Raw genomic sequence first — 16,999 nt, 5'->3', positions numbered from 1 at the left:
GAGGCAGAGATGAGGACATGGAGAGAGAGAGCAACTGAGCCTTCTAGACTCATGGGAAGAGAAAGACTATTTGCTGGTGGCCAGAAGGCAGGTTTGCAGAATGTGCCCTTTGGTTGTTTAAATGATTATATATTCCTGAGTGTTTTGGTATACATACCACCCCCAAAATTAAAAAAAATAAGTGAAATCAAACAACGTATTGCAGTAGCAAATCTGCTGCACACGACTTCTTAAAGTGTTGAAGACACCTACACCACCACCTCCACCATCACCACCACCACCACCTCCACCACCTTTGCTCTTGAACACTTTAAGAAGTTGTTGGAGAAGGACATCATGCTTCGTAAAATGGAGGGTCAGTGAAAAAGAGGCAGACCCCAATGAGATGGATTGGCACAGTGGCAACAACACTGGGCTGAAGAGTAGCAGCAACTGTGAGGATGGTGTAGTCCGGGCGATGTTTAGGGTCATTATGGTCAGAGCTGACTCAGGAGCACCTAACAACAACAACAACATGTGTTAGGTGTTGCTATCAGCACAGGTATACACAGACTCAGACCCAAATGTAAGCACTGAAGACTAATAAATGCCTTCCTAGGAGCTGGACATTAGCTCAGTTTGTTATATGAACAACTTTGAGAATGATTCACGTTTTCAATGAACCACGTACGGATAGGTGTGAACACCCATCTTTGTTCTTTTTTCTAGCTTGTCTATGAACCAAAACTGTAAGTGCATCCAGCCATATTTCATTATTTCCCTTTTCTTTTTGCGTTATATGTGATCTCAAAATACAATCAAAACATTTGAAAACAATATTCAAAAGTCTAAGAAGAGTATTTATATTCCCCAAACCTAAATTATAACTATTGGCAGTGTTCTATTTTTGTTTTAAAAAAAGCCAGTTTCTGTTTTATTTACTTAAATGGTTAGAAATGTGAATTTGACTACAAATATAGTTTACCCCTTGCATTTTCGTAATTTCTCTACGTAGTTTTAAGAGAGGGATAGTTTGGAATTTTTATAATTCTTATTTTTAACTAAACATCTTGTTTTATAAAGCAGCAAACCGTTTAATAAGGTTCCTGTTTCTGTTTAAATGATACTTAGTTATTGGTAAAATGTATTAATGGTCGAGAGAAAATTTTAAGAAGAAAATATTCATGAAATCAACCTTAACCCTCTCAGACTGTCATCTACATGTAGCCTGAGAGTATAATACAAATACACATTTTTAAGGTTTTTTTGTTTTTTGTTTTTTTTTTTTAAGAAATAAAGGTTGGATTCTGAAAGATCTGTGATCACATCCCTAGCACTTTAGGTTCATTTGATCATGATTTCCCTGATGGAGAAAAGAGCACCTGGGTCTTCTCAAGTCAGGAGAGTGGTCCAGGTCTGCACTCCAGTCCTCTTGTTCACCAGTTACCTCCGTTGCCCCCCTCCGCCGTTGTCTTCCCCAGCTCACCCTCCTTGGGTGTTCAAGGCATTGGTGAAGAGGTGGAGGCAGCAGATGAAATTTCTTTTTAGTTTACCTTGTTCGTGCAAATTTTTGTCTATGCAAAATGCAAATGTATTGACATTTATTTCTTCATGAATAATTTCTATGAAATGGACCTTAATTTAGTTACGCATAATTAGTTTCTGCTGGTTCTAGGAGTAAAGACTCGGTAACAAGTAAAAATCAATGTTGATCAGAAGACTTCAACAAAGAGAGATTATGAATCATGTTCATTACCAGAGATGTAGTTTGTCTCAACAGAGCAACCCCTGGGAAGCACATTCTAATCCACTGGATTGAACCATGCCAGAGCTTTCTCCTAGGCAACCTCCCTTAACCTATTTGTAGAATGGAAATGAGCAAAGAGATGTACCTTTGAAAAGTTCTCTCTAATTTGGAATCTTAAGCAATGCAAGCATTCCTTGCAGACCAATCTGCTGCCTTGTTTGTTGTTGTTGTTGTTATGTGCCTGGGAGTCGGGTCCAACTCATAGTGACCCTGTACAGGGTTTCCGAGGCTGTAAATCTTTATGGGAGCAGAAAGCCTCATCTTTCTCCCGCGGAACAGCTGGTAGTTTCGAACTGCTGGCCTTGTGGTTCACAGCCCGATTTGTAACCACTATGCTACCGGAGCTCCTGTGCTGATAGCTCCTAGGAATCCCTAATACTCAGTTTTTCAGGTAGGTGTAATCTGAGTTTTCTTCCACGATAGTTTGGTAGCAATCCTGCCAGATGTAGCTTCAGGGATTCCTTTTCCCCTGAGTGTGTTACCTTGTACCTTCTTATTTCATATTGTTCACTATGATTCAGCCATAAAAAGCTGAAAAGAGGAAATTGAGAAATGTGTAACCATCTCCATTTAATTACCCCTAAAGTATGAAAGCTGGACAGTGAATAAGAAAAACCATAGAAGAATTGATGCCTTTGAGTTGTGGTGTTGGCGGAGAATACTGAAAGTGCCATGGGCTGTCAAAAGAACCAATAATCTGTTTTGGAAGAAGTGCAGCCAGAGTGCCCCTTGGAGGCCAGGATGGCCAAACTTCATCTCTCATACTTTGGACATATTGTCAGGAGGGAACAGTCGCTGGAAAAGGATATCATGTTTGGTAAGGTGGAGGGTCAGAGAAAAAGAGTAAGACCCCCAATGAGATGGATTGGCCATGTGGCAAAATTGATGGACTCAAGTGTGGCAACAGTAGTGAGGTTGGCCCAGGATCTGGCAGTGTTTCGTTCTGCTGTGCTTAAGGTCACTATGAGTCGATACCGACTCGATGGCATCTAACAAAAACAAATGGAGAAAAGTTAAAAATAAGAAAATTAAAATAGGTCCATAAGAGCTGAAATATGGCTTTGAGTGTGTTGTTGTTAGGTGCCCTGTAGTGCTCAGTGACCATGTGCACAGCAGAGTGAAACACTGCCTGTCTTGTTCCAGCCTCACAACTGCTGTTATGTTTCAGACCATTGTTACTACCTTTGCTTCAATCCATCTCATTGAGGGCGTCCCTCCACTTTACCAAATATGATGTCCTTCTCTAGGAGCTGACCCTTCCTGACAACATGCCCAACATCTTCACTCTAAGTAGCATTATGACTCTACTTCCAAGACAGATTGGTTTATTTTTCTAAAAGTCTGTTGTACTTGCAATATTCTTTCTAAACACCATAATTCAAATGCATCAATTCTTCTCCAGTCTTCCTTATTCATTGCCCGACATTCATATGCATATGAGGTGATTGAAAATAACATGGCTTGGGTCAGACACACCTATTCCTTAAATTGATGTATTTCTTCTTTAACACTTTAAAGAAGTCTTTTGCTGCAGATTTGCTTAATACAAAATATCACTTTGTTTTTGAACTGCTTCTTCCATGAGTGTTGATTGTGGATCCAATCAAAGTGAAGTCTTTGACAACTTCAGTCTTTTCTGTTTATCATGATGCTATTTTTTGGTCCAGTTGTGGGAATTTTTGTTTTCTATACATTGAGATGCAACCTGTTCTGAAGGCTGTGATCTTTGATCTTTATCAGTATTTCAAGTCCTCTTAACTTTCAGCAAGCAAGTTTGTATCATCTGCATACAGCAGATGGTGAAATGAGTTTCCCTCCAATCCTGATGCTATTTCCTTCTTCATATGATACAATATCTCAGATTAGGTTTTCAGTTTACAGATTGGATAAATATGGTGGGATGATATAACCCTGAAACACATCTTTCCTGATTTTAAATCATCCAGTATCCCCTTGTTCTGTTCCAATGACTGCCTTTTGGCCTATGTACAGGTTCCTCAGGGGCATAGGACTTTGAGTATACCACACCTGAATTTAGAGACCATCTCAAGATTAAATTTAATACATTGAACACTAATGATCAAATACCAGGTAACTTGTGGGATGAAATCAAGGCTATCATACATGAAGAAAGCAAAAAGTCCTTTTTAAAAAGCAGGAAACAAAGAAAAGACCAAAGTGGATGTCACAAGATATTCTGCTTATGATTATAGAGTAGTTAAAATGAAAGAAAAAATAAAAGGTAAAGTAAAAGAGCCGAACACTGTTGTTGTTAAGTCCTGTTGAGTCAGTTCTGACTCAGAGCAACCTTGTGTAGGGTTTCCAAGGCATGGTTGGTGCATTTGAACAGTCCACCTTTCATTTCATAGTCCAGTGCATGTCCTACAACATTACACCAGGAGTGCTGTCGAGTTGGTTCCTACTCATAGCAACCCTGTAGAGGGTTTCTGAGGAACGGCTGGTGAGTTTGAACTGCTTAACCTGTGCTTCAAACTGACCTTGTGGTTGAGTGCTTATCCTAAAGTACCACACCAGGACTCCAGGAAGGGAAGAATTCAAAGGATAGTTCAAGAAGACAAAGTCAAATATTATAAGGAAATGTGCAAAGACCTGGATTTAGAAAGTCAAAAGGAAAGAACACACTTGGTATTCCTCAAGCTGACAGAATAGAAGAAACTCAAGTCTTGAGTTGCAATACTGAAGGACACAATGGGAAAGATATTGAATGACACAGGACACAAAAGGAAATGAGAAGTATACACAGACACTGTACCAAAAAGAAATAGTTAATGTTCAACCATTTCAAGAGGTAGCTTATGATCGAGAACCAGTGTTATTGAAGTTAGAAATTCAAGTACTGAAAGAATTGCCAAACAACAAGCCTCTAGGAATTGATGGACTGCTCATTTAAATGTTTCAACAGAAAGATGTATAGTATTGGAGGTTCTTATATATGCCAAGAAACTTGGAAGACAGTTTCCTGGCCAACTAGAAGTGGTCCATATCCATTTCCATTCCAAATAAAGGTGATATAAAAGAATGCAAACATTATCAATGATATCATTAATATCAAATTTTGCTGACACTAACTAAAAACTGATTGCAGCAGTACATTCACAGGGGACATCCAGAAATTCAAACTAAATTCAAAAGTATATGGGATAAGGGGTATCATTGCTCATGCCAGATGAATCTTGACTGAAAGCAGAGAATAACAAAAAGATGTTTACTTATATTTTATTGGCTATGCAAAGGCATTCTATTGCATAGCAAACTATCATGACATTGAGAAGAATGGAGATGCCAGAGCACTTTATTGTGTTTGTGTGACACCTATACATATACCAAGAGGCAGCTGTTAGAATAGAACAAGGGAATACTACATGAATTAAAACAGGAAAGGTATTGCAATCATTTGCAATACTTGAATTGCAATACTGAAGGACTCACTGGGAAAGATATTGAATGACACAGGAAACATCAAAAGAAAATGGGAAGTGTTGTATTCCTTCACCATAGGTATTATATCTGTATGTTGAGCTAATAATCCAAGAAGTTGGAGTATATGAAGCATCCGGATCGAAAGAAGACTCATTAACAATCTGTGATATGCAAATGACACAATCTTGGTTGCTGAAAGTGAAGAAGACTTGAAGCACTTCATTGATGAAGATCGAAGAGCACAACCTTCAGTGTAGATTGCACTTCAAAACCAAGAAAACAAAAAATCCTCAAAACTGGGTCAATAAGAAACATCAAGGTAAACAGAGAAAACATCAAAGTTGTCAAGTATTTCATTTTACTTGGATTCACTATCACGGAAGCAGCAGTTAAAAAATGAAATGACATATTGCATTGGGCAAGTCTACTGCAAAAGATCTCTTAAAGTGTTAAAAAACAAAGATGTCACTTTGAAGACTGGGGTGTCTCTGACCCAAGCCAATGGTATTATCAATTGCCTCATACAAAAGCTGGACAATGAATAAGGAAGATTGAAAAAGAACTGATTCCTTTAAATTATGGCATTGGTGAAGTATATTGAATATACTATGAACTAGCAGAAAACGAAACAAATCTGTCTTGGAAGAAGCACAGCTAGAATACTTCTTAGAATCAAGGATGGTGAGACTTAGTCTTATGTACTTTGGGAATATTATCAGAAGGGACCAGTCCCTGGAGAAGGATATCATGTTTGGTACAGTTGTTGTTGTTATGTGCCGTCGGGTTGGTTCTGACTCATAGCAACCCTGTACAGGGTTTCCAAGGCTGTAAATCGTTATGGGAGCAGAAAGCCTCATCTTTCTCCTACGGAACAGCTGGTAGTTTGGTACAGTTGAGGGTCAGTAAAAAAGAGGAAGACGCCCAACAAGATGGACTCACACAGTGACTGCTACGATGGGCATTGTTTCCATCTGTTGTCCGTGGGTTTGCTATGCATCAGAATTGACTTTAGGGCACCTTAAAACAGCAACAGGGGAAAGCAGGAAATGCATTCTAAATGTTTTCTCCTTGAAAAGTTCTTCCCAGAGAATTTGAGAGTAGGCTTCTGCTGCATGAAGTCTTTCCCAGCCAAGCTGAGGAGCTGTCAAGCCCTATTCATGGCTCCATGTGAAACAGAGTCGAGGCTGACTTCTGCACATGTAGGTATCTTATCTGTGTCCTGACAATCAAATGAGAGAGCAATTTGATATGAATGTTTTCTGACCTCAGTGTATGGACTCATTCTTCAAAAAATGTAATTTAGATGTGAAGCCATTCCCAAACACTGGTAATTGTCCAGAACAGGTTGTCGGAATGAGAACCAAGTGTGTCTGACCCATGCCTTGGTGTTTTCAATCACCTCTTATGCATGTGAATGCTGGACAGTGAATAAGGAAGTCTAGAGAAGAACAGGAGTACTGACTGGTGTGGTGCTGTAGGATAAGCAATGTAACACAGAACCCTTCTACTGGGTAGCTATGAGTCGTAACTGACTTGGTGCCCGCCCATTAACAACATCAAGAGAAGAGCAGACACATTTGAATTATGGTGTTGGAGAAAAATATTGACTATTACTATATACTGCGGAGCTCTGATAGCGTAGTGGTTACGAATCGGGCTGCGAACCTTAAGGTCAGCGGTTCTAAACTAGCAGCTGCTCCGCGGGAGAAAGATGAGGCTTTCTACTCCCGTAAAGATTTACACCCTCGGAAACCCTGTACAGGGTCGCTATGGGTCGGAACCGACTCGACGGCACTTAACAACAACAACTATATACTGCAAGAAGAATGAACAAACTCTTGGAAGAAGCACTGTCTGATTGCTGCTTAGAAGAAATGATGATGAGACTTTCTCATGTCCTTTAGACACATTATCAGGAGGGACCAGTCTCTGGAAGAAGACATCATGCTTGGTAAACTGGGGGGTCAGCAAAAGAGAGGAAGGTCTTCAAGGAAATGAATTGGTACAGTGGAAGCAATAATGGGCTCGAACATAGCAGTTGTAAGGATGGCCTAGGATTGGACAGAGTTTTGTTCTTTTGTACATAGGATTGCTGTGAGTTATAACTGTATCAATGGCTCCTAAAATAACAGCAACATTTATAACTTCCAGAACTTCCAAACTTTATCAGCGACGGTGGCCTGCCACAGATCTGTGTCTGCCTGGCATGCAGTCAACATCCTCAGGGTCTTAGTTCCGTGTTGCTGGGTCACAGCTTACTGCGATGGCATCCATTATTCACCTAAATGAAGAGCAGCCTTCAATGTCTTCACCCAGGGACGCTCTGGGTGCCCCAAATGAAAATTGATGACGATGGTTATATGCCATGGAGTCAGTCCCAACTCATAGTGACCCTGGATAGGGTTTCCAAGGCTGTAAATCCTGATGGAAACAGAAAGCCTCATCTTTCTCCTGTGAAACCAGTGCTCATTTCAAACTGCTGACCTTGAGATTCAAGCTAGTGGTAGGAATGGACAGATGGACACTGTGCCCGAGTAGCCTATCAAAGTCACCTCGTGCTCCAAGGTCACAACGTGCTTTCAACTTTCTTCTCAGTCCCTATTCTGATTTTGGGAAGGTACCTCTTGCCCATTTGAACAGTTTAAAATATTTTGAGCATTTATTCTGCATTGCTTCTGAGTGATTTTAAGTTGTACCATAGGAAACCTGTGTGGTGGATGCTGTATCTATCCAAGCCCCTTTTGTAAGGAGAAGTGGGAATAAGTTGAGATGAGAAGGGTGTGATCCTGAGGACATGTTTGCAGCTTTAAATACTCGTCTTCTAATCCGTCTTACACCTGAAGACACAGTATCTCAAGAATCCGCACCAATACTGAAGGCAGAGAGCTCCAGGACATGGAGGGAGCATCACTGAGAGGGGCTTTGGATGTGTCTGGGTTCCACACATTAGGAGGGATAACTCTTTGTATTTCTGTATGTTGTTTTCTCTCTCCTTTAACACAAAGTTATGTAGGTACTTATAATTTCAAATGTTGAAAAATTATGTTTTGATCATCAAAGTACAGTAAAGCATCATCAAAGTGGATTTAGTGTTCAGATTGAAAACACCTTCTTCTTGTTGCTGCAGAATCCATCATAGCAACTGCATGTAACAGACTAGATTTTCCCTGCACAGGTCCCTTGGTTGAATCTTTATGAGAACACATCATCCAATCTTTACTCCTGTGGAGCTGCTGGTTGGTTCAAACCCCCAACTCTTCACTTAGCAGACAGGCACTCAGTCATAGCTTCACCAGGCTTCCAAAGTCTTATAAAATCACAAGCTCTCCATTCAGATATCTGTGTAAGATGTGTTCAGGTCAGCAGCACGTTGAAAGAAAGAAAAAGTGGATTTCTTAGGCCAAGACAACATTTAACAATAAAACTAAGTGTGCCCTAAACTTGTTTTCTGACTTTTCCTTCCTTCTTTTCCCCCAATAAGGATCATTCTGGAACTCTGCGTCCTTCCACACGGAGACCTCCTACCTTCACTTCCCAACTTTCCACGGAGAACTAAGTGCTGACATATCTTTCTTTTTCAAGACGACGGCTTCCTCAGGGGTGTTTTTGGAGAACCTGGGCATCACCGACTTCATCAGCCTGGAGCTACGCTGTGAGTGCCCAGAAAGTCTGAGGGTTCCCATTGTACAGGAATCACTGGGTAAACTTGAGGGGGTGTCATGTCTGCATAGTCTGTGGCCTTCAGTGGGTATCATTCAGTGGGGGCAGCATTCAGTGTAGCTCACTTCTGGACCTGAAATCCCATGAATTCCATTGATTAGATTTAAAAGAAGACAAAGCATGTGTACTTGATAATACACTCAACGTCCTTTGGAACGTCCCTGTCCTCAACAGGACCAATTAGGAAAACTTGATTTGGTGAAGACACAGCTTCAAAGCAACAAAGCTTTCACTGAATTCCACATGCTTTTCATGTGTGTCCCGGGCATCACACTGTGTTTACAAAACTGTGAGAAGTTCTGGACTAAATTCTACATAGAAAGCCTGATAGTTTCTGTTTCAGTTGTGGTGGGGAATTCTATTTAAGTTCAGCTCTTCACAATAGAAAATGTAAATGCCGAGTCTGCATTTTTAAAATCAGTGTTTTTCTCTAATCCAAGTTAACTTTAGGAATCCCTTGGTGGTGCAAACATTAACATGCTCAGCTGCTAACTGAAAGGTTGAAGGTCCAAGTCCACCAGGAGCACTTGAGATGAAAGGCCTGGTGATCTATGTCTGAAAAATTGTCCAGTTCCATCCTGACACACAAGGACCACCATGAGTTAGGGTTAGCTTGACATGGTAGCCTTACTATCCCATTAATATACACTATAGTAACCTGACAGGATGGCCTTACTATCCCATAATATACCCTATATTAACCTGACAGGATGGCCTTACTATCCCATTAATATACGCTATATTAACCTGACGGGATGGCCTTACTATCCCATAATATACTCTATATTAACCTAATAGGATGGCCTTACTATCCGAAGCCCTGTAGAGAGCAGCGTGCCCTCTTTAGAGTCTTTGCTGAGGGTGCTCCTTCCATGCATGTCAAGGTCAAGTCCCCTCTATGGAGATAACGTCCATGTCTGGTGTTGCAGCACCCACAGAGGTGGCCTTCTCATTTGATGTGGGGAATGGACCCTGTGAGGTTATATTGAAGGCATCCAGACCTCTCAATGACAACCAGTGGCACCTCGTCCAGGCCGAGAGGAACACCAAGGAGGCGTGGTTACAGGTGGACTTCCGCCCTCCAGTGGCTCAGTCTGCCCCAGCTGATGGGCATCTGCTACTGCAGCTCAACAGCCAGCTCTTTGTAGGTAAGTCTGCTCAGGGGTTGGCATGTTGGTCCTGCAGTATATTCCAAAATGGTTAAAGAGAAAACAAGGCAAACAGTAAAACAGCTCTGAGGGCATGATGTTGTTGCTAGGTGCATGAAGTTGGATCTAACGCATTGAGGCCTGACGTATAACAGAATACACCTTGCCTGGTCCTGTCAGTCTCATGATCATTGATAGGTTTGAGTCCGGTGTTTTGGCCACTGTGCCAATATTTCTCATTGAGGATTTGCCTGACTTTTTCTGACCCTCTGATTTACCAGACATGATGTTGCTTTCTAATTGTTGGTCTTTCCTGATGATGTGTCCAAAGAAACTGAACCAAAGTTTCATCATGCTCATTTTTAAAGAGCGCATTGGTAATATTTCTTCTAAGACTGACTTGTTCATTCTTTTAGCAGTCCATGATATTTTCAATATTCTTTGCCAACACAATTCAAATGCACTGATTCCTCTTCTATCTTCTTTTCTTACTGCCTAGCTTTCACATGCATATGAGGCCATCGAAAAGACCAAGGTTTGGGTCAGGCATACCTTAGTCACTTGGGGTATATAGTCATAGTGCTTATATATGACGTAGGAGAATGTCGTTATCCTACCCCATGTACAAGCAACATTCTCCTACCCTGTTTTCAAATGCCATTATTCTGCTCTATGCAACTCTGTGGCACGCCACCCCCACCATGTGCAGTGACATTCTCTTACCTCATGTACAAGCAACATTACACTACTCCATGTGCAAAAAACGTCTCCTTCCCTATTTTCAAACAACATTATCCTTCTCTATGTACAATGACATTTTCCTACCTCATGTACAAGCAGCACTGTACTATCTAATTTACAATGACATTATCCTGCTCTATGGACTCGGTGTGGCACTATAGGATCAGCACTGGACTGCGAACCACAAGGTCGGCAGTTCAAAACCACCAGTCATTCCTTGGAAACCCTATACAGGGTCACTACGAGTCAGAACCGACTCGACAGCATTTAACAACACCATGTAAGCGGTATTATCCCACACCATGTAAAAGGATGTTGTCCCACTTTATATACAAGTGATGCTTTCCTGCTCCATGTACAAGTGATATTATCCTACCCCCTGCACAAGCAACATTATTTTATCATGTGTACAAACAACATTGTTGTTGTTGTTGAGTGCCCTCAAGTTGGTTCTGACTCACAGCTACCATCGACCTTGTGGCTATAGTCCAGTGATTCCCCTACAGCACCATACCAGGACACCACAGCGACAGTTGTTAGGTGCCATAGAGTCTGTATGAGCTCTTAGCAACCCTATACACAACAGAAGGAAACACTCCATGATTCAAACACTCCATGATTCTGTGTCAACCTCCTGATCTATCTTTGCTGTTTCAGCCCACTGTTGCTGTCACTATGCTAATCCATCTCTGACCCACCACTTTATCAAACTTAATCTTTCTCCAGTATTGTGCCTTATTTACAAGTCACATTGTCCTGCTCCATGTACAATCAATATTAGCTTACCCACGCACAAGCCCCATTCACAAGTGGCGTTTTCCTACAGAGTCTAGTCAGGACGCTTGCAGCTCTGCCCTCTAGTTCACTTCTCCCAGCTTCTGGGCCTTTGTTACCACATACAGGTGCCAAGTACTTCAAAGCACAGTGCTGATACCTTTTCATAAAATAGTCCATTCCATTTTAAATAAAGCTCATAGTACTAAGGACTCCTGGTGTGGTGCTGGAGGGTAAGCACTGGGCTACTAACTGCTAAATACTACGCTACCAAGGTCAGTACTTTCAAACTGCCAGCTACTCCTCAGAAATCCTATACAGGACTGACTGGACAATCAGCGACAATGATACTAATGTGATTTCTATTTACCTATGTAATAAAACTAGATTTAGATTTAGTTCGGAAATTTCTACCTGGTAATCCTTCTATTTGAAAGATTTCCTTTAATATTTCACACAGTACAAGCTTGCTGATAATGAATTCTTCCAGATTTGTTTACCCAAGGAAGCATTTATTTCACTTTTGCTTTTGAAGCACATTTTTCTAGGTAAAGAGTCTTATGTTCACAGTGATTTTGTTTTTCTAGTAGTACTTTAAAGTTGTTGCCCAGTGTCTTCTGGTTTGCATTGTTTGTGACAATAAATCTGCTATCATCTCTCGCTTTCTTCTTCTGTATAGAATGTATCTCTTTCACTCTGTCTGCTTTTGATATTTTTAATTTATTCATGCTTTTAAGTGTTTTATTTTGAATGTAACTTCATTTATTTATCTACATGTGTCTCGTGTTCGGGGCCTTTTGGAGTTTTAGATACTTTAGGTCTATTGTTTTCAGCAAATTAATTTTTTCCATCTGTGAGGTTTAGTCTGTCCTTTGCCCTCTCCTTTCAGAAACATCCATTAACACATCGTGGGTGTTTTGAAGCTGTCCTATAACTCATTTTCAATTTTCAATCTCTTTCCCCCTGTGACTCACGTAAGCTAGTTTACATTGTCAGCTATTTAAGTGCACTAACCTTTTCTTCTGTGGTGCCTAATATGTTGTTAATTTCATTTAGTGTATGTTTTTTTCCCAGAAATTGTGGTTTGTTGTTTCTTTTTCCTCTCTGTCTCTAAAAATTCAATTTGGGTCTTTTCAATATATCCCATGTCTCCATGTAAAATCTTCACTTGTTCCTCAGCTTCTTGAGTATATGAAGTGCAGTCAAAATAATTGCTTCAATATTCTCACCTGTGAATTTCCCCATCTACTCCCACCTGTCTGCCACTTTGTCATACTGTGGTGGCTTACATGTTGCTGGAAGCTATGCCACTGGTGTCAATACCAGCCAGTTTACCCACAGCTTCAGTGGAGATGCTAGGAGCCTAGGTAGCGTAATGGATCATGAACTGGGTCCCTAACCTCAAGGTCAGCAGCTGGACTCCACCAGTCACTCCGTGGGAAAAAGATGATATTTTCTTCCCCCTTAAAGATTTACAGCCTTGGCAAGACCTGGGAACTCTTGGGCCCAGAGTCAGTGACATAGCCATAGAGGACTACAATGAAGAATGAAGTGTCCAACTGATAAGAAGAGAGGGCATATGCATAATAACACCCATATGTGCAGATGATACCCAGTTGACCTGGCTTCAATGACTGGATGATCAGAACTCAACTAGAAGAAGAAAGAAGAGGGAAAAAAGAATAATCTGATACAATTTGATGAACTTGACCTACACCTATGGATGCAGTAGCTCAAAAGAGGGAACAAATCTTTACAGCAAGAATCATTCCCACCCCCTCAATACACAGAGTAGACATGGATGGGCAACTTGGATATTGGTTACCCAAAATGGGGGGGCTACAAAGGCAAGAAGTGACTGGCTTAAAAGCTTTCAAGAGGGAGCTTAGATCCAGAGGGCATGGAGCAAGGTAGAATGTCCACTGAGTAGTATCCAATCTGTCTGGGCGGGGCTGATGAAAGGAGATGGGAATAGCACTCATGTGGTACAATAGTGAATAATTGCTATCAGGACTGACTGTGAGTGTTGGAAATGTGAAGGTTGACATTTTGTAGTAAGGAGGGGAGTGATTGACTTTGCAGTCCAGGAGTGGAGGGCCCTGGGACCATCAAGAGAGAAGAGATGAGAAAGGGACCCTACCCAGAGAAGCAGTGACGCCTGAGATGGAGGCAGAGATAATGATGTGGAGCAATGGAGCAGCTGGGGACTCAAGACCCAGAGAGGAAGAAGGGCTGTGTGCTGATGACCAGGGGGCAGGCTTTCAGGGTATACCCTTTGGTTGGTTGATGATACATGGAGGGGATTGTAATCATGGCAGTGAAAGGATATATGATAGGATGAAAGTAAAGCTAATGTTCTCCCATGTAAACTATCACATAATTCACAATTAAACATTTTTTTAAATGCATCTAGCTTCAAACTCACCTGAATAAAAAGATGTATAGCCTCGGAAACCCTATACAGAGTTGTGAGGTTTGAACTGACTCAGTGGCACACAACCGCCACCACCATGGACTGCCAGCAGAACATACAAATCTACCCTGGAAGTGTATCCAGAGTTATCCTTGGAAGCAAAGATGGAAAGACTTTTTCTTATGTTCTTTGGACATGCTATCGGGGAGAACAGTCACCAGAAAAAGATATCATCCTTGGTTGTTGTTGTTGCTAAGTGCCATTGAGTCAGTTCCAAGTCATAGCAACACTGTTTAGCGTTTCCAAGGTGCAGCTGGTGGGTTTGAATCACCAACTTTATGGTTGGTTGTCCAGTGTGCAACCTCATGCTTGATTGGTGTGTTGTCGAGTCAATTCTGACTAATAGCGACCTTATGTATAACTGAATGGAACACTGCCCAGTCCTGCACCATCCTCACAATTGTTGTTAAGCTTGAGCCTGTTGCTGCCACTGTGCCAATTCATTTCATTGGAGGTCTTCCTCTTTTTTGCTGATGCTCCACTTTACCTAGCATAATGTCCTTCTCCAGGGACTGGTTCCTTCTTACAATATGTTCAAAGTATGAAAGACTAAGTCTCTCCATTCTAATTTCTATGGAGCATTCTGATTGTATTGCAGATTTGTTTGTTCTTCTAAAAGTACATGGTACTTTTAATACTCTTCTCTAACACCGTAACTCAAATGCATCAATTCTTCTATGAACTTCCTTATTCATCGTCCAACGTTCACATGCATATGTGGTTGTTGAAAATATCATGGCTTGCATTAGGCACATGTTAGTTCAAACTGACATCTTTGTTCTTGAACACCTTAAAGCGTTTTTGCACAGAAGATTTGCCTAATGCAAGACATCATTTGTTTCCTTGACTTCCAACCAAAATAAAGTCTTCAATAACTTCAATTTTTTTCTCCATTTATCATAAAGTTATTTTTGGTCCAGTGGTGAGTATTTTTGTTTTCTTTATATTGAAGAGCAACCCATACCAAAGTGGTCTTTGATCTTCATCAGCATGTATTTTAAGCCCTTTCCAGTTTCAGCAAGCAAAGTTGTATCATTTGTATATCGCAGCATGTTAAAGAGTTTTCCTCCAATCCTGATGCCATGTTCATCTTCATATAATCCAGTGTCTTGGATTGTTTGTTCAGCATACAGACTGAATAGGTATGGTGAAAGAATACAACCCTGATGCACACCTTTCCTAATTTTATAATAGTCATTGTCTCCTTGTTCTATTCAAATAACTGCCCTTTGGTCAATATACAGGTTCCTCATGAGCACAATTAAGGCTTGTTGTTGTTGTTGTTGTTGTTGTTGTTGTTGTGATGTGCCGTGGAGTCGGTTCCAACTCATAGCGATCCTATACAGGGTTTACGAGGCTGTAAATCTTTACGGGAGCAGAAAGCGTCATCTTTCTCCTGTGGAAGAGCTGCTAGTTTTGAACTGCTGACCTTGTGGTTTGCAGCCCGATTCACTACGCTACCAGAGCTCCTTTGGCTTGTTAGAGGCTTGTTAGAAAATAGCGAAAGACCCCCAAGGAGATGGATTAACACAATCAATGACGACAACAATAGGCCCAAACAGCAACAATTGTGAAGGAGACACAGGATCTGGTGTTTTGTTCCTTGTGCTTAGGGTCTCTGTGAGTTGTTTTGTTCTGTTTGGTATAAGGGTCTTTATGATCTGGAGCCAACTCGCTGGTACCTCACAACAACAGCAGCACCATACCGTTTTTAGATACTTTTTGGTCGATTTTTCTCCCCATGATCCAGGAATTACATGTTCCTGCTTCTTTGTATGTCTGGTAATGTTTTTCTGTTGGATCTCAGACCTTGTGAGTTTTGCCTTGTTTATACTATTTATTATTGTTGTTGTTTTAATTCTTATTTCTGTAAATATTTTTTTAGCTTTCTCTGGTGTTTAAGTTACTTGGAAACACTTTGATTTGGATCAGTTTTCTTTTATGCTTTTTTTTTCAGAGCAGTAATTAGTCTAAGATTTGTTTTTCCCACTCCTGAGGTAAAATCCTTTTCAGTTCTATACCTGGTGATGCCTCAAGAATTGTATGATTGTCAATCTGGCTGTTGGGAGCAGGCAGCCTTCCTAGTCCCTAGGGAGCCCCAGAAGCTGCCTGCAGTCTTTGTGAGTAGTTCTACAAGGCCTTCGTTCATTTCCTCACACATGACGCGTGTGCTGGTGAAAAGGTGGATAGCCCTCAGCACTCTCCCTTCAGTGCGTCCTCACCGTGACAGCTGCCAGGACTGTCCAGGCTCCTAGCTGTACCTGGCTGCCCCTGAGGCCATGGCCTGAGGACAGTTGCAGGGTTTTCATCAAGATGTTTCCTATCTGGGAGTTCACTGCCATCTGTCACCAAATGCCCAGAGCCTTTTGAGCTGTTAATTTTGTTCGTTTGCTTCCAGATTTTTAAGTGGGTTTTCAAGATGGAAGAGTAAATAAAGACTTTGCCAGAAGTGGTAGTCTAGTTTTATTTTATATTGAAAGATACTTACATATTTAAGTAACCATTTCAACGTGCATCACATCGTTGTGGTTATTGTTGTTGTGCCTCTGAGTCAGCTCTAGATTATGGCAACCCCACTTAACAGAACAAATGTGATGTGGTTAGATGTTACTTCCCTTCAGCGTTGAGGGAGTATCTCCCAGCACTCTATGGGACACTATTCTGGTGTGCGCTACAGAGCTTTCTCAGGGTGCTTTTCAGAAGCAGATCATGTGGTCTTTCTGCCCAGTCTGGAAACTCCACTGAAACCTGTCCATCATGGGTGACCCTGCTGTTATGTAAAATACCAGTGGCATAGCTTCCAGCATCACAAAAACATGGAAACCACCACAGCACAGCAAACTGACAGATTGGCGGTGGTTACATGACAATACACCACAGTTTTTACAGTACTATTGATGTTTTATTCTTCATTCT

At 41.1% G+C, this 16,999-nt stretch overlaps 1 protein-coding gene across 1 annotated transcript in view; it reads left to right on the top strand.

Annotated features, from left to right (window-relative positions):
- Window positions 1–16,999, top strand: part of LOC102840927 (contactin-associated protein-like 4-like) — a 240,683-nt gene that overhangs the window by 195,125 nt on the left and 28,559 nt on the right. Inside the window, exons 15-16 of the mRNA XM_006875240.1 lie at window positions 8,709–8,879; window positions 9,877–10,095. Coding sequence (XP_006875302.1) covers window positions 8,709–8,879; window positions 9,877–10,095 — 390 coding nt within the window. The remainder of the gene's footprint in view (window positions 1–8,708; window positions 8,880–9,876; window positions 10,096–16,999) is intronic.

The sequence above is a fragment of the Chrysochloris asiatica genome, unplaced genomic scaffold, assembly GCF_000296735.1.
Source record: "Chrysochloris asiatica unplaced genomic scaffold, ChrAsi1.0 scaffold00314, whole genome shotgun sequence".
Taxonomy (NCBI): Eukaryota; Metazoa; Chordata; class Mammalia; order Afrosoricida; family Chrysochloridae; genus Chrysochloris; species Chrysochloris asiatica.
This window is presented reverse-complemented; position numbering and strand designations above follow the sequence as displayed.